The sequence below is a fragment of the Myodes glareolus genome, chromosome 15, assembly GCF_982192425.1.
Source record: "Myodes glareolus chromosome 15, mMyoGla1.1, whole genome shotgun sequence".
Taxonomy (NCBI): domain Eukaryota; kingdom Metazoa; phylum Chordata; class Mammalia; order Rodentia; family Cricetidae; genus Myodes; species Myodes glareolus.
In genome coordinates this window covers 22,794,296-22,819,417 of record NC_142040.1, presented here as the reverse complement: position 1 = coordinate 22,819,417, position 25,122 = coordinate 22,794,296, and the positions used below count along the sequence as shown (strand labels likewise).

At 46.2% G+C, this 25,122-nt stretch overlaps 1 protein-coding gene across 1 annotated transcript; it reads left to right on the top strand.

The window, feature by feature from the left end:
• The first annotated feature begins 649 nt into the window (after positions 1–649).
• F2rl1 (F2R like trypsin receptor 1) lies at positions 650–14,836 on the top strand. Its single transcript, XM_048455826.3, has 2 exons — positions 650–875; positions 12,056–14,836. The coding sequence occupies exons 1-2, from the start codon at positions 794–796 to the stop codon at positions 13,159–13,161; spliced, it is 1,188 nt and encodes a 395-aa protein (XP_048311783.3). The 5' UTR covers positions 650–793; the 3' UTR covers positions 13,162–14,836.
• The last annotated feature ends 10,286 nt before the right edge of the window (positions 14,837–25,122 follow it).

The following is a 25,122-nucleotide window of genomic DNA, read 5'->3' as shown; positions in this document are numbered from 1 at the left end:
CTCACCGCGTCCAGGTTTGTTCAAGGACACTGATCAACACGTTTCCTACCCCTTTGGATGACGTCCACAGCAGTCTGCCTTGCCTCTGCTCATCCAAAGTCACTGTCAGCTGAGCTGGTGGCACAGGCTGCCAATTAGGAGGTTGAGGCAGGAGAATCGCCACAAGTTCGAGGTCAGGCGGGTGAGGGAGAAGGCTTTCGCAAAAAAGCCGAACCAAGATGAGAATCAACAAAACAACAAAGAAACAAAAACCTCTTGTACTTCGGGTCCCGCACTGCTTATTACACCGTGAAGCCTTCCATACCAATTACCGAAGGCAAAGACAGTGAGTTTAGGTTTTCTAACATTCACGAGAGGTGAGCGAGGATGACCTCACTGGTTCTCTGAAATAATTAAAGGTTAAAGGTCCATTGGACGTCGTCCAGGCCCTAAGAACTCTGGGTCCCAACCTTCCTGTCATTTGCATTCCAATGTAGCCACCTCACTGGTCGAGCCCCACCCGCAGGCGACTCTGGCAGCCTAGTGGACGCGGGCCAGCACACCGGAGCAGTAGGCAAGCCTGCGGTGCTGCGCCAGGTGGCCCGGGGTGGGGCCAGCGGAAAACGCTCGGAGGGGGCGTGACCGAGGCGGGGCCTCCTGTGGGCGTGGCCTCCCGCAGGTGCGTCCAGGGGCTCCAGTTTCACTGAAACGAATCCCGCCCTGGGGAAAGCTCAGTGTTTCTCGGGTTAGGGGAAGGGGACCCGGAGTTCCGAGTTTGGTACCGGTGGCGCCCGACGTCAGGGCTGCTGCGAGGATGCGAAGGCTAAACCTGGCGTGGCTCCTGGGAGGCGTCTTCCTTCTGGCAGCCTCGGTCTCCTGCAACCGGACCTTCCAAGGTGAGGACCTTGCACCGGGAGGGCTTAGGCGGCGGAGGAACGCTCTCGGTTCGTGGTGGAAGCGGGCCAGGCGCGCACTTCTCCGCGCACCCCTAGACTCTCTCAGTGGCTTTGATAGGAGTCCCTGACCAATCAACTGGGACACCCGGGAAGTGTCCCCAAGGACGTACTAGAGACAACCATGATCTGGGCACTTCCAATTTCTACCTGTCGGTGTGGTTCGGGGAGGCAAGGAAGGAGCGCCTTCGTCTTTGGGGTGCCCTGAAGATTCAGCCTCCCTTCCCTCGGGTGGTTTCTTTGCAAACATTGAGTCATTAAGAACTTTTCATGGACCGTATGAACTACCTCCGGTCTGGTCCTATCGGACCTTGGATTATAGCAAGCTGACGGCTCAAGGCTGGGTGGAGTAGTGAGTGGGAGCCCTGGGAACTTCCCACTTCACGTTTTGCACTCGCACACACCCACTGAACCCTTTCCTTGGGGGTCGAACCACAGTACTCAAGACCCACTCGGGGCCGGAGTTCCTGGCATCTAAGTGGATGCGCTGGGTTAGGAACTCAGGCAGTTTGGGTGTCACGTGGTGGTTGAAGGGGAACTTTCAGGACTCCCACATTCGCCCAGGTGACGTTCTGGCCTACAAATTTCGAGACCTTCCCGCCACCCGGAGCACACATTGGCAGTCACCCAGATCTAGCGCTGAGACTGCCAAGTCCTAGGAACAGAACTGCAAGAGAGCGGTCCAGGGCGGTGCCTTAGGACCGACTTGCGTCCGGGCCGCCGGGTTGGGCGGGTGGTACCGCTCCAGGTGAACTCAAACTGTCGCCTCTAGAAGTCAAGGACGCCAGTGCAATCTGTGGGGTGGGGTGGGGTGGGGGCGTTTGCTGCCGGCGGTAGAGCCCTTGTGCTGCAAAACAAGACCTGGCATTTACCAGCTTAACTTGCCGAGGTCTTGTAAAAGGCCTTTTCTCACTTTTACCCTCTCGTAAAGCCGTTGCTGAAGAGCGTCTAGCCCCTGTTCGTTTGCCTGCCATTTAAAGTTAGAAATTTAAAATTCAGTGACAAAGGTTAGTGTGTGCAAATTTAAAAAAAAAAGAAGAAGAAAAGTGGTTGGAACTGATTAAATAATTTTATGATTCACACGGAATAGGAAGCGTACCCTGATGATATAGCTCTCTTTGTTTACAGAGTGAAGGGGTTGGGAAGGGAGAGGTTCCTGGCATATACTGTGAACTTGATTTAATAATAATAATAATAATAATAAATCGGTTACTTGTTAACCCGAGCTATTTAATATCCCACTTTGGTTTCCCTCTCTGCACACTTAACGCTCCCATGGCCGGCAACTGTCCTTAAAAGTTAGTCTAGTAACAGAGACTTTATGTACAGGGAGTTTTTCTCCCAGTTGAGATTAATTTTGGTTAGGGACACGGTGCATCTTGAAATCTTTTCCCGCGAGTTACTGGGCATCTTTGCTCACGCCGCTCTGGGCTGGTCTTTCCACGTGTTCCTTGATTAGTTAAAGAGCACATCGGATTTGGTTTTCTTCACCTCCAAAAGATTGCTTCACGGAAACGGTCCCAACTTAAAATCACCTCAGTTTTGCAGGTGGGGGGGGGCACTGAATTCCCAAATTGACAGTGTGACGTTTAAGTCAACTTCTCTCCAACCCAGTCACTACTGTCTGTCCTGGCGCCCTCACCCCCATCTCCACATTTATTTGGTTTTTTGATTTCTGTCATGCTGGGCTTTACACCAACTAGGACTTGAGACACTTCCCATGACATGGGCAGTCTATTTCAGATTTACTGTTTCTTTGTTGTTGTTTGTGGGGTTTTGTTTTGTACCCTTTCTTTTTCTTTCTCTTTCTTTGAGACAGGCTCACTGTGTGTCTGTGCCCCCTGAATGCTGACATTACATGCACCACCGTGCACAGATAACATTTTCCTAGTTTAATTTTTTTAAATAATATGTGCATTGGTATTTTTGCCTGCATTCATATTTTTCGTGAGGGTGTCAGATGTCCTGGGACCAGAGTTACAGAGTTATGAACCACTATGTCAGTGCTGGGAATTGAACGTGGGTCCTCTGAAAGAGAAGCCAGTGCTCTTAATTGCTGAGCCAGCTCTTCAGCTCCTGACACCCTTTTCTTCTTCTTTTTAATTATAAAAGTAATATGTGGGGGCCGAAGAGATGGGTTGGTCCCAGTACCCATATGGCAGCTTACAACTGTCTCTAATCCCAGTTCCAAGGGATCCGACATCCTCACACAGACAAATATGCACATAAAATAAGAATAAAAATGTAAAAAAGAATAAAAAATATATGGTCACTTTAAAGGAAAAATAGAAAGATGAGAAATGAAAGAGGAGAAGTTTAACAAAATCATCCTAAACATTGGTACTTAAAATAACCACTACTAACATTTGATTCCTATTTCTCCATGCTTTTGTGCATGAGAAATACATAAATACAGTCCCCAAATATAGAAAGTATTGTACAAGTATGGGGTTTTATTATGTTAAGGTCAGTAACACATTTTTAATGGCTTTGAAACATAGGCGTATGCACACATACACATACACCATGCAACGCACTGTTTATCAGGTGCTAAACCTAGGGCCTCCTCTGTGTTAGCAAAGCACTTTGTCACTGAACTAGAACCTCAGCCCTAATTTTACAGTTTATTTTGAGGCAAGGTCTCCCTCAAATTGCCCAAACTCTCCTTGAATCCACTGGAACTTTGGGTTCTACTTCATCCTGAGTAGCCGCAATTATAGACCAGCCCCTGCAAACCTGGCTTCATCTTAGTAAGTCCGCGTTTTGTGAATAGGCACGCACAGGAGATGTAGGATGGAAAGAACTCTGATAAAGGTGGAGCTGGGCCTTCAGGTTGCTCTCCTTTGCGTTCCTTGAGTTACTAATTAACCTTGGAAGCTCCTGTCCCTGGAAGTCTGTATTTGACTTCCTTATGGTTTTATTATCTGGAAAAATGTTGAGGAAAAACAGTTCATTGGGGGGGGGGTACAGTTTAGCTCTGCTACTGACATCTTTTCTTTTTCAGTCTGTGCTCCCCAGAGCTGGTAGCAAAAGAACTCTGGAGCTCGGAGCTCGGAGAGGGTTAAAGCATCGACACTATGTCCCCTATAAGATGACATCCTTTGAGCAGCATAAGGGCCGTCCTGCAGCAACGGTCCTATTTGTGTTTCGATAATAAATCTCTGTATGGTCAGAAGACAGACTTTGGTCCATACTTTTGCAGGAGAGTTGTAGCCCTCATAACCGGTTGAACCTTTTGATACCCAGATGATCATTTTGTTCTACCATGGTAAACAATAGTTCAGCACAGTCAGTGTGAGACAGATCCCTGGGGTAAATGGCAGCTCAGAAGACAAGCGCATTTTAACTTTTGATACATTTGCCAAATTACTTTCCAAAAGATTGTATCCATTTGCACTCTGTGTGTCTGAACACCTAAAACAGAAAGACTACAGTGTATGGCCCTTCCCCATTCACTCTACTTCAAGGTGACAGACATTTTTTTTTTTTTTTTTGCTTGATGAGAGTCCTAGATTTAAGATTTTGAAAATAAATATACATTAGAATCTGATAGCAGGCCTGTTTCCTGTTTGTCTGCCGTGGGGGCCAGGTGTTGTCTTGAGTGTTGGGTGTATGTTTTTGTATGTTTGGCAGGACCTGTTGATTGTCACCCTGGAAATAAAGCCACCCTCAGAGCCAGGTACCCTGTATGTGTCCACATTCATACTCAGTGACAGTCTGCTCAGTTCTGAAACACTGTGCCGGCTTCACAGCTAGACCCTGGGATTCCAGCAGTTTGGTGTACAATACAGGATGGCAGAGCCGGTACCTCAGGGACCTTTGAACAGTGTCACGGAATGTTGTAGTATGAACAACTGTTGCCGTTTGTTTGTTTGTTTGTTTTGCTACAAGATCTGCTGTATAGCCCAGACTAGCCTGGAACTCACAATCTGTCTCAGATTCTTTAGTGCTGAGTTTAAAGGCGGGACTCCCAGCTCTACTTGTGTGTGTGGTGGGGGCTGGGGAGACTGGTTGGAAATCAAGCCTCATCCATGCTAGGTGAACACTTCACTACTGAGGGGGTCATCCCTACCTTAGAATCTGATTTCTGAGTTGGATTTTGGGATAATTTAAAAATGATGCCTTCTCCTCCTCCTCCTTTTTCTTCATCTTCCTTCCCCCTTTTTAAAAATAGTATTTACTTTTAGCCTAAGTAGTATTTCTTTTTTTATAATGTCTTTCTTTGTTCCTCTTTTCTCTTTATTTTAGCATTCTTATTTAACGTGATTTTTGGTCCCTTTTTACGTGAACTTCACTGACCTGCTACACATTTGGTTATAAGAGACCATTTAACCCTTTGGCAGTAGACCCTTAGTAGTGAATCTATTCAATGCCAGCGATTTTTAACCCTTGCCTAGATGTGTTTCATCTCTGCCCTCGCCACTTCCCAGCCCATGTCTCTGTGTTATTTTTATAGCTCTCTTAGGTTCTCTACGCCAAACATTTTGCATAATACCCAACCAGCCTGTCTAGAGAGAGTTCAGTGATTTTGGGTAGACTTACAGAATTGTGACCATTACTGTGATCATTTTGATTACCAGTAAAAAGCACCTCTGCTTGCCAAGGGCTGGGACAAGAAGCATGCATGACAATGTCTGGTTTCAATACTTCATCTTTCTATTTGTTGCTAAATACCATTCTATTATGTGGAGAGTCTTTTTTTGTTCATCTGTTCTTCTGTTGATGGACATTTGGGTTGTTTCCGTTTAGGGCTATTATGAATAACGCGGCTTTGAATGGCTGTGAACGAGTTTTTGTGTGGGTATGTTATCCTTTTGCTTGGGTATTGTCCCAGTTAATCTTCATCATCAGCTTGACTGGATTAGAATCACCACAGAAGCACACCTCTGGGTGTATCTACGAGGGTGTTTCCAGAACAGTTTTAACTGAGTGGGGAAGGTCCATCCTGAATGTGCCCGGCATCATTCCATGAGCTGGAGGCCCAGTCTGAATGCACAGGAGAAGCAGGCAGATCCCAGCCTTCACCTTTCTGATAGACGCAGTGTGACAACCTGCCTCACATTCCTGCCATGGGCCAAAGTAAACACTTCCTCCCTCAGTTATATGCCGTCAACCCTAGCAACAAGAAAACCAAGGCTTGTGAGGACACAGCCAGAGCTGGCAACCTGCAGCCTGAAAGAGGGCCCTCACCAGAGCCTAACCCTGCTGGAGCTCCAGTCGGTGATTTCCACAATCCACAACCGTGAGGAGCACATATGTTGTGTATAAGCCACACTCTCTCTCCCTCTCTCTTTCCTTCATTACATTCCCCTCTCTCTGTGTGTTTATATCCCCCCCCCGCAATGTGCGTGTGTGTGTGTGTGTGTGTGTGTGTGTGCGCGTGTGTGAACATGTCACGATACATGGGGAGAACAGGAGACAACTCGTGGGACTTGTTTCTCTCAAGCTTGTGCGTTCTGGTTGGGAGTCATCTGGCCGGCCTTTACGCATGGAGCCATCTTGCTGCCCCTACTTGCTCCTTCCTTATCTCTTTGTTACATCTGCCCAGATGTACTCCGATCCCGATGAGGTCAGAGTCCACTCCAGCGAGGCTTCTTCAGTGTGTAATGACCTCGCGTGACTCTAGTAGCTATACACAGGCAATGTCTAGGCTTAGACTCCCTCATTTCTAGAGAACATTGTGTTACTTTCTTTGGGAACTGAAGGAAATTGAGCGTTCTTATGAGAACTCTGAAATCTCAGCCACTGCCTCCGGAAGCTCAGGTAGCTCACTGTGCTGCTTTGAATGAGACTGTCTGTCCTCCAAAGGCTCAGGTATTTGAATACCTGTTCCCTAGTTGGTGGCGCTGTTTGGGGAGGTGTGTGACGTGTGTGTGTGTGTGTGTGTGTGTGTGTGTGTGTGACACGTGTATGTTGCTGGAGGAAGCATGTCCCGTGGGGCAGGCTTTGTGATTAAAAGTCTCGGCCACTTTCAGTTTTCCCTTCCCTTCCTGCTTCCTGCTTGTGTTTGAAGATGGGAGCTCCGAGTTTCCTGTTCCAGACTGCCTTGCCTGTAGCTTCTAGTCGTGGCCTTGGCTGTGGTGTTCTATCTGAGCAACAGAAAAGGGACCATTACACCCATGGAATTAGTGCCTGTGGGGCTGTTTCTGGCCGAGATGCCTTTGTGGATGAGTGGGGTCCCCTGTCTGCTACTCACAGGGTCCAGCTGTGCTACCTACACATCACCCTCTGGGCAGCTGTGAGGTCTTCACAAGATTCTTTTACACCTCTAAATGGCTTGCAGAATATGTTGACACTAATACAGGTGACTATGTGAAGTAGTGAAAAGGGAGCTCATGTTTAAAAAGGCGACTTTTAATATGGTAAATTAAAAATTTTAGAAGTTCTGTTTGAGAAGATGTGTGTGTGTGTGTGTGTGTGTGTGTGTGTGTGTGTGTGTGTGTTGAGTCCATGCAGATTGGGTTGATCTCTATGGGTGCCAACATGTAGTATCAGGGGCGGTTGGGGCATTGTGAGTAAAACCATGGATTCTAGTAATGAGCTAACTAACTCTAAAGTGTCATCTCCTTACCTAACAATGGTTTAACTTTTGGACATTTCTCAGCTCACTGATCTTTGCTTTTGTGTCTCTGTCTGTAAAATGGGGACATGATAGTACTACTTGCCTTGTCTGGTTTGTTGTGACTGAGATACAGGTTCCATCCATATAGCACAGTGCTGACAGCAACACCAGACCCACGATGTATTAGTACTAACATGTATGATGACCGCTGTGGTCCTGTAATTCTTTGTGGTTGTATGTGTGACCTTTGGCACTCACGGTTCCAGGCCAAGGTCCTGTAGAAATGAGTAGAGGAGCCGTGGCTCTGGATCCCTCTCAGTTCTCCCAGGGAGGTGGGGAGCTGAGCACTGTAATCCAGAGTGGGCTGTGCCAGCGGCTGAGAGACTCTAAAGGAATTATGGCACTCTGCTAGAATTAAAGATGCCTTAAATCCTCTGTAGGTTTCCTTGCAGTTGTTGAGTCTTGGGTGGAAAAAAAATCTGTAAACACATCATTACCATTTTCTTGAAGTGCTTCACAATTAGTTAGTGGCTTTGGAAAAACACTCCAGTGGATCAACGTGCATCTATGTAATAAGGGTAACTGCTATTTCGTGAAATAATATTTCATTATGAACCCATGTACTGGGTGCTGGGTTACCATGCAAAGCACATTCTTCATGCTCTTACAGTGTTTGAAAAACATTGTAATATTTAGAAATAATCTTTTTGAGACATGTATCCCACGCTGGTCTCAAACTCACTTGTAGCTGAGGATGCTTTTGAATTTATGATCATCCTGCCTCTACTTCCTAAGTGCTAAGATTACAGTGGCTGGTGCATTGCTGGGTTCTCTGGCAGAAAGTGTGGGGGGTGGGGAACTGCAGTACTCTCCCTGGGGCTGAGCAGGATGGCCAGTCTTGTGACTCCACCCTCCACCCTGGGCACCCGGGAGAAACACAAGCAAGGACTTATATAAGGTTGTGATGGGGATTGAGAAGCCTGGGATGGGTTGAGATGGAGCAAGGAACAAGGGCCAATGATATTCTGCCATGTTAGCGGTGGCTGGGCAGAGGTGGACCTAGGTCAGGTAGCCAGAGACAGGTCTCCAAACTCAGGCTCAGGAAGTTACACTAGGCTTCACCAAACTCAAGTTAGGCTTCAGAATTTACACTGGGACTCATGCCCAGACCTCATGAGGCCCCACAGTGCATGATAGGCAAGCAATCTACCAACTGAACTACATCCCCACCTCTTTAGGAACAGTTGTTTTAGTTTTTAATTAATCAATTAATTAGAGACAGGATTTCTATGTAGACCAGGCTGACCTCAAAACCACAGAGGTCCACCTGCCTCTGCCTCCCAAATGCTGGGGTTAAAGGCGTGTGCCCCTATGCCCAGCTTTGTTTTAATTTTTTTAAAAGACTCTTTTTGGAAAGCTATAGAAGAAATTGAAATAATAGAAATATATTTATGTTGAATGAATTTATTCTCCCAAGGCCGTCATGACGAGCAGTGGCAGAGAACAACACGTTCACTCTCTTGGCTCCGACGTGGGGAGGTCCGGCATGGAGACGGTGGGGGAAGAGAGTCTGCCCATAGCTTCTCGGTGGCTGCTGCCAGTTTTGGTGCCCCTTGGCTTGTTCCATCACTTTATTCCAGTCTCTGCTTCTATTGCCACAGTTTTTCTGCGGCGTTTTCTCCTTTTCTCTCCTGAACTTCCTTCTGACTTCTTTTTTGTTTTGTTTTGTTTGAGACAGGGTTTCTCTGTGTAACCCAAACTGTCCTGCAGTTCTCTTTAGTAGACCAGGCTGGCCTCAAACTCACAGAGCTCCGCCTGCCTCTGCCTTCTGAGTGCTGGGATTAGAAGTGTGCGTCACCTGGCCTTTTTTCTTTCTTTTTTTTTCTGTTTTCTTTTCTTCTTCTTCTTTTTTTTCTTTTTTACGTTTTTTATTTTATGTGCATTGGTGTTTTGACTGTGTCTATGTCTGTGTGAGGGTGTCGGGTTCCCCTGGAACTGGAACCACAGATGGTTGTGAGCTACCATGTGGGTACTGGGAACCAAACCCGAGTCCTCTGAAAGAGCAGTCAGTGCTCCAAACTGCTGAGACATCTCTCCAGTCCCCTCCTTCTACCGTCTTCAAAGATCATTGTCATTGATCCAAGGGCCTGATTGAGTAATCCAGGATTATGTTTTTCTTCTTCTTTTCTTTCTTTTTTATTTTCAGTTATTTATTGATTGATTGATTGATTGGTATTTTCGAGACAGGGTTTCATCTGTAGCTATGGAGCCTGTCCTGGAACTAGCTCTTGTAGACCAGACTGGCCTCAAACTTACAGAGATCTACCTGCCTCTGCCTTCTGAGTGATTAAAGGCATGTGCCACCACCGGCCTGCCCAGGATGACATTTTTTTTTCTTTTTTTTTTTAAATATTTATTTATTATGTATACAATATTCTGTCTGTGTGTATGTCTGCAGGCCAGAAGAGGGTGCCAAACCTCATTACAGATGGTTATGAGCCACCATGTGGTTGCCGGGAATTGAACTCAGGACCTTTGGAAGAGCAGGCAATGCTCTTAACCACTGAGCCATCTCTCCAGCCCCCCCCCCCCCCAGGATGACATTATTAAGATTGTTCGTTAAGGCTGCAAAGCTCCTTGACTACTGGGTGTTAGGACATAAACTTCCTTCTTTTGGGCATGGGAAGCCTCCATTTTTTTCTACAGTGAGTAGCAAATGAATTGTTGGTCTCTGTAACCTCCAACACTCCTCCACTTCCCTTCACGGATAGTCCTACCTAGAGAAACCTTCCAAGTGAGCTGTCCTGCAGAACCTGAGTATGGAGTTGGAAAAGCATCAGGCGATAGTTGAGCCACATGAAATTAGGGAAAGTCAGGAGAGGTCTTTCTTCATGGGTACATGGACAAGGAGCAGGTACTTCATTAAAGTAAAATTCTTTAGTGCCCTCGCCTTCTCCTCCATGTCCATGAGTGCGTACAGGTTGAAGCAGGATGAAGAATGGGCACACCAGCCATTGTTGGTGGGTTTGGTTCTGTTGTTCTTTGCTTTTGATGGGAGCTCACTATTGTTCAAGCTAAAACAATCCATCCACCTCTGGTGTGGGAGGTCCTTCTGTCTATGTGTTGCTTTTATTGGTTAATGAATAAAGAAACTGTCTTGGCCTGTGATATGGCAAAAGAACAGAGCTAGGCAGGGAAAACTAAAGTGAATGCTGGGAGAAAGGGGGTAGGGTCAGGAGGAAGCCATGTAGCCCCACTGGAGTTAGATGGAACTTTACCTGGTAAGCCACAACCACATGGTGATACACAGATTACTGGAAATGGGTTGAATTCAGATGTAAGAGTTAGCCGGAAGGAAGCTAGGGCTAATGGGCCAAGCAGTGATTTTAAATAATATAGTTTCTGTGTGATTATTTTGGGGCTGAGCAGTCGGGAACGAACAAGCGGCCTCCTCCTACACACCTCAGCTTTCTCAGTTGCTGAGACTATGGGCATGCGTTTTCACACCCAGGGTTATCTGTGGTTCTGAATGATTAAGTCATAGCATAGGGGAAGCATCCTGAGTTAAAACCTGCTGTTACATGCTTGAGAAATCAGAGCACACATTGTCATTGGTACAGTGATACTCAAAGGCTTGCCTACCAACTGAGTTCCGTGGGAGGGTGTTTCTAGAGCCAGCACAGAGGTAGGGAATTCCTACCCATTATAGTCGTGTATTTCTTGTGGGTGGACAAGGGGCTGCCCCATGGTCCTGAAATTTCCCTAGGTTGGTCTCTGGGATAGGGCGTGGCTGACAGTCAGGCTGGATTCTGGCTTAAGGCCAGAGTAGGATATAAGGACACTATAGTATGGGAACAGAGCCAGCTGGTGGCAAGGCAGGGCTTCTGTCTTGCTGGAACAGTGGCTCTCAACCTGTGGGTTGGAACCCGATTAGGGGTCCAGCGACTCTTTCACAGGGCTCACATATCAGATATCCTGCATATCAGATAATTACATTACAATTCATAACAGTAGCAAAATTACCATTGTGAAGTAACAATGAAGATTTTATGGTTGTGGTTATCACAACGTGAAGAACTGTATTAAAGGGTCGCAGCATTAGGAAGGTTGCACTGCACTCGAGACCCCAAAGGAGTTACACACAATTCTAGGCTGATTTTTTTTTTAAACTAACTGACCCATCAAAGACTCTATGGATGTATGATTAAGCAACAGAACTAATAAATGTAGCTATTTTTTAAAAGTAAATTGAAATATCGTCAGCCTTAAGATTCCGAGAAGTCAGTGTTCTACATGCAGCCCCAAACTCCCACAGTTAAAAAAAAAAAAGTCTCATCTCTGGGCCTGAAGATGCAGCTTAGGGGTGGAATACTTGCCTAGCATGCACAAGAATTAGAATTCAATTGCTGCCCTGCCCAGTACCGTCACTCAAAGAATATATTATTCATAACCTTCTAGTAGCGTCTGTCTGTGTTTGTCTGAAACTTTTCATTGAAGCAAAGCAGCGCTGTTGTCGGACCATTTATCACAGTATTGACCTTGCTCTGCTTTCTCTGTCCAGGACCCAACAGTAAAGGGAGAAGTTTAATCGGCAGATTGAACACCCCCCCTCCAGACGCTGGGAAAGGGGATACAGTAGAACCCGGCTTTTCCGTTGATGAGTTCTCTACATCCGTCCTCACTGGGAAACTGACTGCTGTCTTTCTTCCGGTCATCTACGCCATTGTATTTGTGATTGGTTTGCCCAGCAATGGCATGGCCCTCTGGGTCTTCCTTTTCCGGACCAAGAAAAAACACCCTGCTGTGATTTACATGGCCAATCTGGCCCTGGCCGACCTCCTCTCTGTCATCTGGTTCCCCCTGAAGATTGCCTACCATCTGCATGGCAACAACTGGACCTATGGGGATGCCCTTTGCAAGGTGTTGATTGGCTTTTTCTATGGCAACATGTACTGCTCCATCCTCTTCATGACCTGCCTCAGCGTGCAGAGGTACTGGGTGATAGTGAACCCCATGGGACACTCCAGGAAGAAGGCAAACATTGCCATCGGTCTCTCCCTGGCGATCTGGCTCCTGATTTTTCTGGTCACCATCCCCTTGTATGTCATGAAGCAGACCGTCTATATTCCGGCCCTGAACATCACTACCTGCCATGATGTGCTACCTGAGGAGGTATTGGTAGGGGACATGTTCAATTACTTCCTCTCCCTGGCCATCGGAGTCTTTCTGTTCCCAGCCTTACTTACTGCCTCTGCCTACGTACTCATGATCAAAACCCTCCGTTCTTCCGCCATGGATGAGCACTCAGAGAAGAAAAGGCGGAGGGCTATCCGGCTCATCATCACCGTCCTGGCCATGTACTTCATCTGCTTCGCCCCTAGCAACCTCCTGCTGGTCGTGCACTATTTCCTCATTAAAAGCCGGGGCCAGAGCCACGTCTACGCCCTCTACCTGGTCGCCCTCTGCCTGTCGACCCTCAACAGCTGCATCGACCCCTTTGTCTACTACTTTGTTTCCCAAGATTTCAGGGATCAGGCTAAAAACGCGCTCCTCTGTCGAAGCGTTCGTACCGTCAACCGCATGCAAGTCTCCCTCAACTCCGGCAAGTTCTCCAGGAAATCCAGCTCTTACGCTTCAAGTTCAACCAGCGTTAAAACCTCCTATTGAGCGGCACCTGAGGATGGCGAGCCTGCTTCACGGTGCGTGTGCGAGGGGCGGGGACGCCGTGACGTGGGACTGTCATTTTCTAACCGAGCTGGTCTCAGCACTGACCACAAGCATGGGTGCCAGTATCAGAATTCTGCTCCTCTGATGTCCTGGAAACACAGCGACCTGAGAGAAACCTAACTTGTGGAAGTGATGAAAAGGTAGAAATCCAGCGACACGCAGGAGTTAGACCCGGCAAAAAGACTAAGTTTCTAGCTGAAACGATTTCTTCTCCATCTGGGGCCCGAGACCGCCTTGTCAGGGCCCGAGGCCCTCGTACGGCTCCAGGCTGGTTGGCTGACTTTTCCCATGCGATGCGGAGACTGTGACTGAGTTCTAACCGACAACAGTGAGCTTGCTCTGGACAGTAGAATCCAGATGTCCAGTGGATTACGTTCTTGCTTCATTTCCTCAGAGCCCCCGGGGATCTTGTTCAGCATGCAGGTCCCTCAACTTCAGTAACCAGAGCTCAGAGACGAGGGGCCCGCTGTGATACCTACAAACCTCAGTGATGTCTACCTGCACAGAACCATGGAGTCGCGTGCTGCTTCTGCTCACCGGGGCAGTGATGTTTGAAAAGCCATCTTTTGAGCCTCTTTATAGTCAGTTTATCATGAAATTTGCCCGTTGGCTTATTGGGATTTTCAGTTCCTTTATTATTCCTTTGTAGCTTTGTATGTCTTTATATTAGCTAAGAAAAAGAGAATGAGGATCTTAAACATGTAAATACAAATTTTGTATATTTTTTTTTTACTTCCATCATTGTGGGTAATGGAATATTTTACCAACTGCAAATAACATTTACCATGTAGTGTTTTTTTTTAAGTCACTTTTTAAAATTGTATCATGCGAGCAGTTTTCATGATAACGCATCAAAGCCTCAGTTCCTCTCCTGCTCAATCGTGTTCCCTCCCCCCACACCTCCTTTTCCTTCCGGCCACTCCCACTCTACCCCCTGCTACGCTCCCCCCCCTCCCCGCCCCAGTCTGCTTTCAGGTACCATTTAGTATTTTTTTAAAAAAAAAAAACAAAAAAAAAAACCCAAAAAACTATTGTTGGAATATTTAATGTTCGTTTTGGCCACCTATTATCAAATATGGAATTAAAGTCTGCACATCTGCCTGGAGAAGAGTGCAGACAAGAGGCGACAGCCATTGCCGTGGTACATGACTCCAGACTTGCTCTATGGACTGGCTATGTTTGTGGCTCTAAAAATTATTTTGTTGTATGGCTGATTTATAAAAAATACATGGACTTTTTTTAAAAAAAAAAACTCTTCAGCTGTGTGTTTATTTGTGTGAAGGAGGGATAAGGAGAAGAAGGGAAGAAGGGGGGATCCTGCCATTCTAGACATGGTATAATGCTCAAAGCTCACACATACACAAACACATTTTTAAAATTAATTAATTTACTTTTTACAGTTGTTCTTTTGAGAAAGGGTTTCTCTGTGTAGCCCTGACTGTCCTAGAACTAACTCACTCTGTAGGCCAGGTCACCTGCCTATGCCTCCCAATGCCGGGATTAAATGCCATCACCACCCACATTTTTCTTTTTAAACGCATCCCTTGGGATCTGAACCTGGCCTCACTCTTTTTTTTAAAATAAACATAAAGATGTAGCTCATGTTGCTCTACAATGCTGACGTTTCATTCATTAGGGTGCTTTAATTTTTGCCACGTAATTCTACAACTTGACCTCCATTTTTAAAGGTTATAGGCCCTTTAATAGTCCAGATAGATTATAATGTATATAGTCATTTCCCTACTGGCTGGCCCCTTGAATTATGCTTTCCCATGTTATTTTTTTTTCTTTTTGACTATTTCAACATTATTGCACTTTACATCTGTGTATAGATATTATTGAGATTCACTTTACTTTTATCAAGACTCAATTTCACTATATAGACCTGGCACTTGCTTATGTAAACCCGGTTGTCCCCTTGAAACTCAGATCTGCTTGCCTCTGCCTCTGGGAGTTGGGGTTAAAGGCGGGCACCACCACTGCTAGGCAGCTTTGCTTCTTTTGCCCTTGAAGAGCAGCTTGGGAGCTTCTGGTCTTGAATTAGACCCTTGGTTGGAGATAGAAGGCACAGTGCCTTGAGCAGAGACGCCTTAGATGTGGCCATCTTTGGCTTTGTGGGCAGCACTGGTTCATAGGAAGGATTGGAGTCTCAACTGAGAATGAACATATTGTACTCCCCTGGTTTATTTGCTAAGAGGGGCCCTTCATTTGAAACCAAATGTGAACTTGTCTTGCTGTTCAGGCAAAAACATGAGGTTGACTTTGCTGAGGTAATTTTCCTGAACATTTCCTTGTATTATTTTAGTTATTTGTAGCAGGAGTTTTGAAGTTGTAATTAATTTCCTGGTTATCAAGATATCATAAGCCCAGGGGCTATAATCTCATTTGCATGCATACTTCAGTGATTGCAACTTTATTTCAGAAACTTTTACCCTTTGAGAGGTTCTGGAAAGGACTAGAATATATTAGACTCAAGGGTAGTCATTGTAAGCCTTTGAGTTTTGCTGGAGAGCTTGCTGTCTTTTAGAAGTGAAGTTCTAGCTGGACATGGTGGCACTCAGCTTTAATCCCAGTCCGGAAGACAGAGGCAGGTAGATCTCTGCGAGTTCAAGACCAGCCTGATCTACAAAGAGAGTTCCAAGAGAGCTAGGGCTACATACAGAGAAACCCTGTCTCAAAACCAACCAAGCAAAAAAGAAGTGAAATTCTAGAGTCTATCTGAGTGGAAGGCAGGTATCCAGTGCCTTCTTGAACCCCAGGTCTAAAGGGGAAAGATCATCCCTAGAGATGGGGTGTCAAGGCCCTCCATGTCACTCAAGCTTCAAGACTTCAAAGAAATGGCTGTTATGTACTTTTGTATAAAGTGGGGTCACTGGGTGCACACCTAAGAAATGCTATTAATGAGGGTAGCGTGGAGGCGTCTGTGGTTTGGGTCTGAGCTATTCATGTCTCTCCCTGCTGGCAAATCTGGATTATTTCCATGCCTGGCTTTTTCTACTGGAGAGACTTTGGCCATGACCAGAGTGGTGGGGTACCTTCTGCAAAAACCACAGACAGAGCCTGCAGGCTCCCTCCAGAGCTCCAGGCTAACCATCATCAATAAGCAGCCATGTGCATGGGTTATTTGTCTCACAAACATGATGGCATCACCACATTATTAACTGCAAGCGATTAAGCCAGAACTCCTACCTGAGCACCAGCTTAGTCATGAGGCTGAGTCTAGTGAATACATGAACACAAAAAGGAAGAGCTAGAGAGGAAGCTTTAGGGTTAGAAATGCAAAGTGTCTTTCGCTTTTGGAGAGGAACAGGTTTTGGTTCCCGGTACCAGTACTGGGTGACTCAAAACCACTGGCAAATCCAGTTCCTCGGAACCTCATGCCCTCTTTTGCGAGTGTGTGTGTGTGTGTGCGCGCACACACACACACACAGTGCACATAACGTTCATGCAGATGCATAGTTTTTTTAAAAAGAAATTCAGCTCTCTAGAATTTAGCCTACTCAAGGTTTTTAAAACATCCCACTCCAAAACTGGACTTTGAGAATGGTGATAAATCAAGAAAACCAAAAAAGCCGGTCTGATGGCACACATCTTTAATCCCAATACTTGGAGGCAGAGGCAGGTGGATCTCTGTGAATTTGAGGCCAGCCTGATCTACATACTCAGTTCCAGGACAGCCAAGACTATAGTGAGACCCTGTCTCAAAAAAACAGCAACAAAAAGACAGAAAACAAAAAGGACAGATGGAAGTTGGAGAGATGCAGAGGACCTAGGTTAGGCTCCCAGCATCTACATCAGGTGGCTCACAACTTCATATAACTCCAATTCCAGGTGATCCGGTGTTCTCTTCTGACCTCCATGAGCACTTAAAACATGTGGTGCACGCTCAGACAAGCAGGCATACACACACACATACAAAAACAAGCAAGCAGACAAAAACAGGGCTTGGCAGGGATACTATGTGGGTAATTCTAAATTTCTTATGGCTTGCATATTTGGTTTTATTGTTTTGTCTTTTGAAATAGGATCTCCATGTAGTCCTGACTTGCCTAGAATCTCTACATAGACCAGGCTGTGCTCAAATTCACAGAAATCCACCTGCTTCTGCCTCCCAAGTGCTGGGATTAAACTACTTACACTATCTACTTTCATTTTGCTTTATTTTAGATTAGCTCTGAGATAGGGTCTCACACTGTAGCTCAGGCTAGCCTGAAAGTTACTACATAGCCCAAGCTGGTCTTGAACTCATAGCAGCCCAGCTGCTTCAGCTTCCCAAGTTCTGGGATCACAGGAGAGGCCATCTTGTCTACCTATGCTTATACTTTGTCTTAGTCACTGTTCTATTGCTGCGAAGAAACATCTTTTATAGAAGAAAGCATTTAAATGGGGGCTTATTTAGAGTTTCAGAGAGTTATCAGCTTGGCAGAAAGCATGCGTGGAGCTGGAACAGTAGCTGAGAGCTACTTCCTGATTCTCAAGTAGAGAGAGGAGAGAAAGACTGGAGCTGGCACGAGTTTTTGAAACCTCAAAGCCCACTCCCAGTGATGTACTTCCTCCAATAAGGCCATACGTAGTCCAACTAGACCACACCTCCTAATCCTCAAATAGTGCCACACCCTGGTGACTACTAATGTATATGAGCCTATGGGGACCATTCTTATTAAAACTGCTGTATATATATGTGTGTGTGTGTGTGTGTGTGTGTGTGTGTGTGTGTGTGTGTGTATGTGTTTAAAAATTACAAATCAAGTGCTTTTTTTTTTTTTTAAAGAGTATACAGTGAAAAATAAAAAGCTCTTTCTAACCATCCAATTACTCTGTGTGCACTTTGGAATGTTTTGTGCAAGGACAAGCATGCATATTCTATCCATTTTCATATCTGAGTTCTACTACCTACTGGTAGTATTTAAGGATTCAGCCTCAGAATTCAGCGGTTTAAGCAAGCGCTTATTCACACGCAGTCTCTGAAGTCATGAATCCAGGAGCAGTTGGCCTTCACAAGTCTATCTTGGGGTCTTGTGTGGTGGCAGCAGACTGAGATCCTGTATGGTGCGGATGCCAACTGCAGACATCTCCGAGGCCTGGGGACACAGTGCCAATGGGGCTTACTCAGAGGGCTGGAAGAGCTGCTCTTGGCAGGAAGCCTCCATTCCTCTCCCCGTGCCTCTTCACGGGGCTGCTTCAGTGATCTTATGGAAGCAGGCTTCCCCTAAAACAAGTCACCCCACACCCTGCCTGCCATACAGCTAGCTAGTCATACATTCAGGGTGGCCGGAGATGTTCAAGCAGCATAAGAAAGCAGGGAGGGTTGTTGGGGAGCAACTTGGAGGTTAGCTTCCACACTGTATGAGAACACGTCTCAGACATGATCCCCCATCAGTCATTTGCCGACTTTCCCCAGTATTTTAAATGGCTAGATCTAATGCGTACACAACACGGTGCAATCTACAGAACTCGACATAAATAATACCTGTGTATCTGTATCCTGAGTGCTTGTTCATTTAATATTCCCTGTTTTTATTATTATTTATTTATTTTGGGTTTTCAAGACACGGTTTCCCTGTGTAGCCTTGACTGTCTTGGAACTCACTCTATAGACCAGTTTAACCTCAAACTCCTAGAGATTCATCTGTCTCTGCCTCCCCAGTGCTGGGATTAAACTCTCCTTTTTTTTTTTTTTTTTTTTTTTTGGTTTTTCGAGACAGGACTTCTCTGTAGCTTTGGAGCCTGTTCTGGAACTAGCTCTTGTAGCCCAGGCTGGCCTCAGACTCACAGAGACTCGCCTGCCTCTGCCTCCCGAGTGCTGGAATTAAAGGCGTGCGCCACCACCGCCCGGCAACTTGCTTATTCTTATATGCCAGTCATGTTCTAGACACAAAAGGACACTGCAGAGAACAAAAAGGACAAGAATCTTGTTCTTGTGAAATTTACTTTCTGATTGGAGAAAAAAAGAAAACCAGACATAGATCCAGTATCAGTCAGTGCTCAGGGTGAATGCTATGTGTGTTCTGTCCTACCTGAGGGTAAACGTATAGAAGTTCCTTTTCTCATTGCTGTGACCAAATACCCAATCAGAAGCAGCATACAGGAGGGCTTATTCCAGCTTACAGTTTAAGAAGAGACAAGGTACATTATGGCAGGAAGGCATAGTGGAACAAGCTTGAGGCATCTGGTCAGATTGCATCTGCACTCAGAAGGTAGAGACGGGGCAAAAAATGGGACCAGAGTCCAGCGTACAAAACCTGAAGGCCTGTCCTGCACCCCACTTCATCCATTAAGGCTTCACACTAAAGGTTCCCCAATCTATCAAAGAAGCAGAATCACCTAGAGATCACATGTTCAAACACATCAGCCTGTGGGGAACATTTTAGCTCTAACCCACAGTGCGGAGGAGCATAAGGCCATGGGTAGACCCAAAGCCAAGGCTTCATGGGAAGAAGAACTGACACCCGAGATTGTCCTCTGACCTTACGCTACCATAGCACAAACCCACTTGCACTCACACATATGAACACACATGTAAGGGAGAGCACAGTGAGGACAGATGATACAGCACAACAGGATGTAAGGGGGAGCTGTGAGAAGCGGCAGAGGGTGTGGGGCGGAGAAGGCAATGAGAACAATGCCGACATTCACACAAAGATGGGGACATTTGGCAGAGGGAGCCGGGAGAGTAGCTTTGCATGGTCTATATTTTCAGAAATGGAATTTCTGAGTCAAAAAGACATGTGTGATTTTTGGTCATAGTAAATTGCCTTCCTGGGGTGTTATATAGATTTATATACTTGCCAATAATACATGCCTACTTTTCAATTTTTTTCATTATTTATTTATTTAGAGACCGAGTTTTCTGTGTAACAGGTGTCTTACTGTCCTGAAACTTGCTCTGTAGACCAGGCTGGCCTTGAACTCACAGAGATCTACCTGCCTCTGGAGTGCTGGGATTAAAGGTGTGCGCTATCATATCTGGCCTATCTTAATTTAATTTTGTGCATATGGGTGCTTTGCTTGCACGCATGCCTGTGCACCACTTGTAGGCCTGGTATCTGTTGAGGCTAGAAGAGGAGTTACAGATACAGATGTTTGTAAGCCGCCATGTTGGTGCTAGAAACTGAATCCAGATCCTCTGGGAGTGCATCAGTGCTCTTAGCTGCAGAGCCGTCTGTCTTTCCAGTCCCAAATATGTGCATATTTTTATACATGTTGTGACAAACACCAAACGTCCACAGTTCTCAGTATTTACCAACATGAAATTAAAGTTTGAGTGTAATGATTGTGCAGGTCCATGGGCAATTGGAAGACGGGAAGCTGTTTACTTCGTATTTTAGAGACCGTTTATTTGTCACTCCTCCCCACTAAGGCGCAGTAGATAGTAACACAGGGGCAGAGGGAATCCAGGAGAGATGATTGAGGAAGACAGAGACTCTTGGGAACTAGTCTCCAATTTTTCAATGTGCTATTGGACGTTCCTAAAGTCCTTCAGGGTAGGTTCTTCAGGGATGCTTCCTTTGAAGTCTTTTCTTTCAGAAGGTTCCCTGCTGTTCTTCTGTGAATGGTGTGAGGACTTGACTGCCCTCCTCCCAGAGTCCAGATTAGCCTGGGGCCCTGGCCAATTTACCTTCAGACCAGGGCTTAATCCTCAGCAGCAGGCCAAGTTTCTCACCTCAGCTTTACCTCGCAGCCTGGGGTGGGTGACTGAAGTCTGTGAAAAGTTTAACTAGTTTCTATGTGGCATTAGGGAGACTAGTTAATTAGCTAACCCTGGGAAAGCAGTTTTAGCCAATCTTGGGCTTGGAGCTCTTTCAGAAGTCACCTGGGAACATGAAGGGGACGGTGTCTAGTTCCTACTGTTGTGGGTTACAACCAGAGAAAACTACTCAGACATGGGTTCAAGCCAATGGAAGTCTTTATTAGCTGGCTGGTGATGGTCAAGATCCCAGTGAAGCATCAAGACTTTCTCAGGGTAAGCTTTTAAGCTTAAAATCCGCTTCTTGGGTTGACACACTACAGTTAACAAGAGCAGTTAGCGAGAGGCAGAACTAGAGAAGCTCAAAAGCAAGGTTAATACATTTAGAGATTTTCCTAGAACTATGGGATGTGATGGATTAGATCTTTGCTTTCATTTTTGGCAGATGGTGCTGTCTATATGCCGAGTTTTATAGCCTGAATGACACTTCCATCATGGAGTCAGTTGTGCTAAGGTCTGGGGTTCTACTGAGGCCTGGGGCCCTGTTACATTACCCACTGGTTTTAGTGAATGAGTCAAATCGTGGACTCACCCTCTTTTAGGTTAAGATGCTGAGTATCACTGTTAATCTAATCAGAATGAGCATTAAAGGCCCAGCCAGTGCTGATGGTAGAGGAATTTGCCAGGGGGACCAAGAGAATAGATGCTGGTACCAATTATTTCCCCAACCATGGAAATATGTTTTCTAATTATTCCCGATCAATTACCACAAAAATAACAGGTTTCTCCCAAAGCCGTATATAGTTTTCTTTATCCCATGAGAAGTCTAAACCTCTCTGATTTTGTAGACCATTTCTGCAAGGGAATCGATTGTTTTAGCTCAGAAACGGAAACGTTTAATACCTCTAGGTCCTGGTCAATCTGTCTACTTAGTTTGGAAAGCCTCAGAAGAGGCACATTTAGTCAAACCATTAGTACATGCCCACCAAGTACTCTCAGTGGCCCAGTAATATTCTTGTTATCCTTATAAATTAGCCCACGAGGCAGAACAGCAGGCATCAGAATAAGAGGAAGCACCTAGGCTAAAAGTTTTGGAGATTAAGCAAGTTTTAGCCCCTTCTAAGTCCTCTAACACTAATGTGAGCTGCCCCAGTCACAGCGGGTTTTGTCGGTCAATGGACTGATGGTCTAATTAGTTGGCTCCTATCCCTTTGTAACACAGGGGCAAGTGTCTAAGCATAACCAGCAATTCTGGGTGACTTTTGCTTGGAAATAATTAACTCTGTCTCCTGGATTCCCTCCTGTGTCATAGAGTCTGTTTTCCTGTTTCCTTCCCAAGGGCCAGAACCTTTCAAAGGAATTTTTCAGGAAGCCTCAGTTATTTTGCAATGGAAACTCCCTTGTTTCTGACAACCAGGGGGCCTGGCTGTGGGGCAGGCATAGAATTGTAAATTCTGTATTTCTACCCCAAAGATAAATTCCCACCCCTTTCCTTTTCTCCATACAATGGGACCCTTAGAGTGGGTATCAGCAAGTAAAGGTCAACATAGATATGTGATATTGTCCTGTAGTCACAATAGCTAATGCCTTCCCTGTATCTGTTTTTCTTCTTTTTCAGGTCCAGGCCTGAGGGCACTGGGGGTGGGTCCATGACCCTCTATTCATATCCATAGTGCAAAACCCAAGATTCAGGAGGAGGTAGAGGGGCAGAGAGTGGAAGGGGCTGGGGCCCAAAGAAACCTTAATCTCAAAGGGTTCACAGTCCAGAGTTCATTTGGTAGCAGCACCCGTGGCTTCCGTTTTCTTAATCTGGGTGTGGAGGATCCGCAGTGTTATGCCAGCTCTCCTCACCCCGAAGAGCGAAGAGCTGAGTGAGTCATCTTGCAGTGTCCTTTTCAGACTAGTTTCAGCACCCATTGGCTGTTTGCTTGATCCAGACAGTATCGCTGGAGTTACACAGGGGAAAACTGGTGGTGGACTCAACAGGTCAGCTGGATCTGCCAGATAGTTTAATGACTAGCCTGTGTGGAGAACTGAGGGCCAGTAGGGACTTGAGGAAGGAATGGACAGAGAGTTCTGTCAACTACTGCTCTCTGTTCTCTGAGCCTGGGAAGCAGTGGGGAGCTTCTTTCAAACAAAATCTCCCGTATGGAAAATTCCTCCCTACATGGGGTGCAGTCGGCAGAAGCAAAGCCAAGGAAGGAGGTCTGCCGATCCTTTACTGGACTCTAATGAGAGTTTTGTTAGAGTTTACCTTAGTGTCCCATTTAGTCCTTTTACCTGACCAGAATTATGAGATCTGTGCACAATGAAGTTTTAAAGCTTTGACTATTAATTGAGAGGTTTGGGCTACGAAAGCCAGGCCATAGTCAGATACCATCCCTAGGGAAAGGCCAAACCAGGAGACGAATTCCTGGTGGAGCTTTTCAGCTACTGTTTGAGCAGTTTCCGTCTGGGTGGGGAACGCTTCTACCCACCCCGAGAAGGTATCTTTAAAAACTAGCAAGTACTTGTATCCTCCCCTAGCCGGCCGGATCTTGGTGAAGTCAGTTTTCCCAGAGTTCCCTGGGCTGCCCTCTCTCATTTGGACCCTTTCCTGGGTAAGGGCTCTCTCTGTTTTGGACTCACTTGAGCACAAACCTGGCATCTGACTGAGACGTCCTCCGTCAGGATGTCCAGTCCAGGTATAACACACCTTGGTTTGAGCAACTCAGAAAGTTTTGTGGTCCCCAGATGAATAGCCAGGTGCCCGTCAGTTACCAGAGTCCTGCCAGCTGTTTCTGGGAGAATGATCTTTCCCTCTGGGGTCCTCCATCAACCTGGGGTTTGAGCTGTTCGTTTCTTCTTTACCATGGAGTCTGAGGTGTGTCACCAGAATATGAAGAGGCCCCACTGATCTTAGGGCTATTTGTCCACATCCAGGTTAGCAGTCGGGTCAAAGTGGAGGATAGCGGTTTGTAGGGGAAGACAAATAGTCTCTAGGAGGGCCAAGAGTTTTAGATAAAGATATTCTCTTCCCAGTGGTGAGAAACCCTCCTTCCTTCACTACATATTGTACCGCAGACATGCCCTGTAGTAGAAGTCCATGTGCATGGTGACGGAGTTTCCCTTTCCCCATCTGAAAGCCTGGACCAGATCAATCAGTTCTGCTCCCAGGGCTTGGGCCCACTTCTTTTCGGGAACCATTGCAGCTCCCCCACACCCGGCTTCATCCCTCATCTCCTGACAGTCATGGACAGGCAGGCACCTGCGTCATCAGGCAAGAGGGTAGCCAAATTGTTGACTGTGGGTTTTTCAAACTAGACTCTAGGACGAGCTAGAAGTGGGGCGTTCTACAGGGTCACACACTAGACAGCCAGCATTCTGGTTGGTGATCCTCGAGGACTCACCCAGGCTGTGGGGTGCTGTGAGTCTGAGATCGTGACCCAGAGTTAACTTACTTGTTTTCTTTCATTAAACTAGCAGTAGCCACCAGAGCTCTTAGGCAGGTGAAAAACATGGTTGCCCTCTATCCAGAGGTTTTGTAGAGACAGACTTTGTTAAAAACACAATTGACTTATCCGAGCTTGTGGTTTAAAGAGGAACGCAGTGCAGGGAGGGAAATGGCGGTATATATTCCTGGGCTGCTTCTCCTTGCTAAAGCTGGAATTCTTATTTTACTTTCTAAAAAAAAAAAAGACAGAAACAAAAACAAAAACTGTATGGTGGAGAATTTTGATGCCACATAGGATTAGAATTGCAAGGGAGTCTCCATGTCTTCATCCCTCACCTCAATGATCCTCACAAGTCGAGTTCCTTAGTAACAAGAGCCTGTCCATGACCAGGTTCCCGCCGGTCTCGGTTGTAAGAGATGCCGACTTTTATCTTTTCAAACCAGAACCCGTAGCTCAGATGTCACGTGGTCGATTCCCCTGCAACTGAAGCCATGCTCGTTTCATCCCTTGTGATTTACTTGCCGACACAGCCAGGTTGTTTGTGTGTACGTTTTCCCGCAGTCTGGAACTTGCTGATTGCATCTGGACATGCGAGCGAGCTCGGCTGACCAGGAACCCCAGGTACACAGCCCGCTCTCCACTTACCACTTAGGGAATGCAGGCATTCTTATCTCTTGTTGTCCTCTGTGGCCTGTGCGTGGTGATTGCGGTATGGCACCTAGAGACAGGGACAAAAGGGACAAACAGGGCCTCAGGCTGGCTGTATACCAGACAGGATTC

Coding starts and splice junctions, on each gene's coding strand:
- F2rl1 (XM_048455826.3), top strand. CDS start 794: ATGCGAAGGCTAAACCTGGCGTGGCTCCTGGGAGGCGTCTTCCTTCTG. Junction 876..12,055: donor CTGCAACCGGACCTTCCAAG/GTGAGGACCTTG, acceptor TTCTCTGTCCAG/GACCCAACAGTAAAGGGAGA.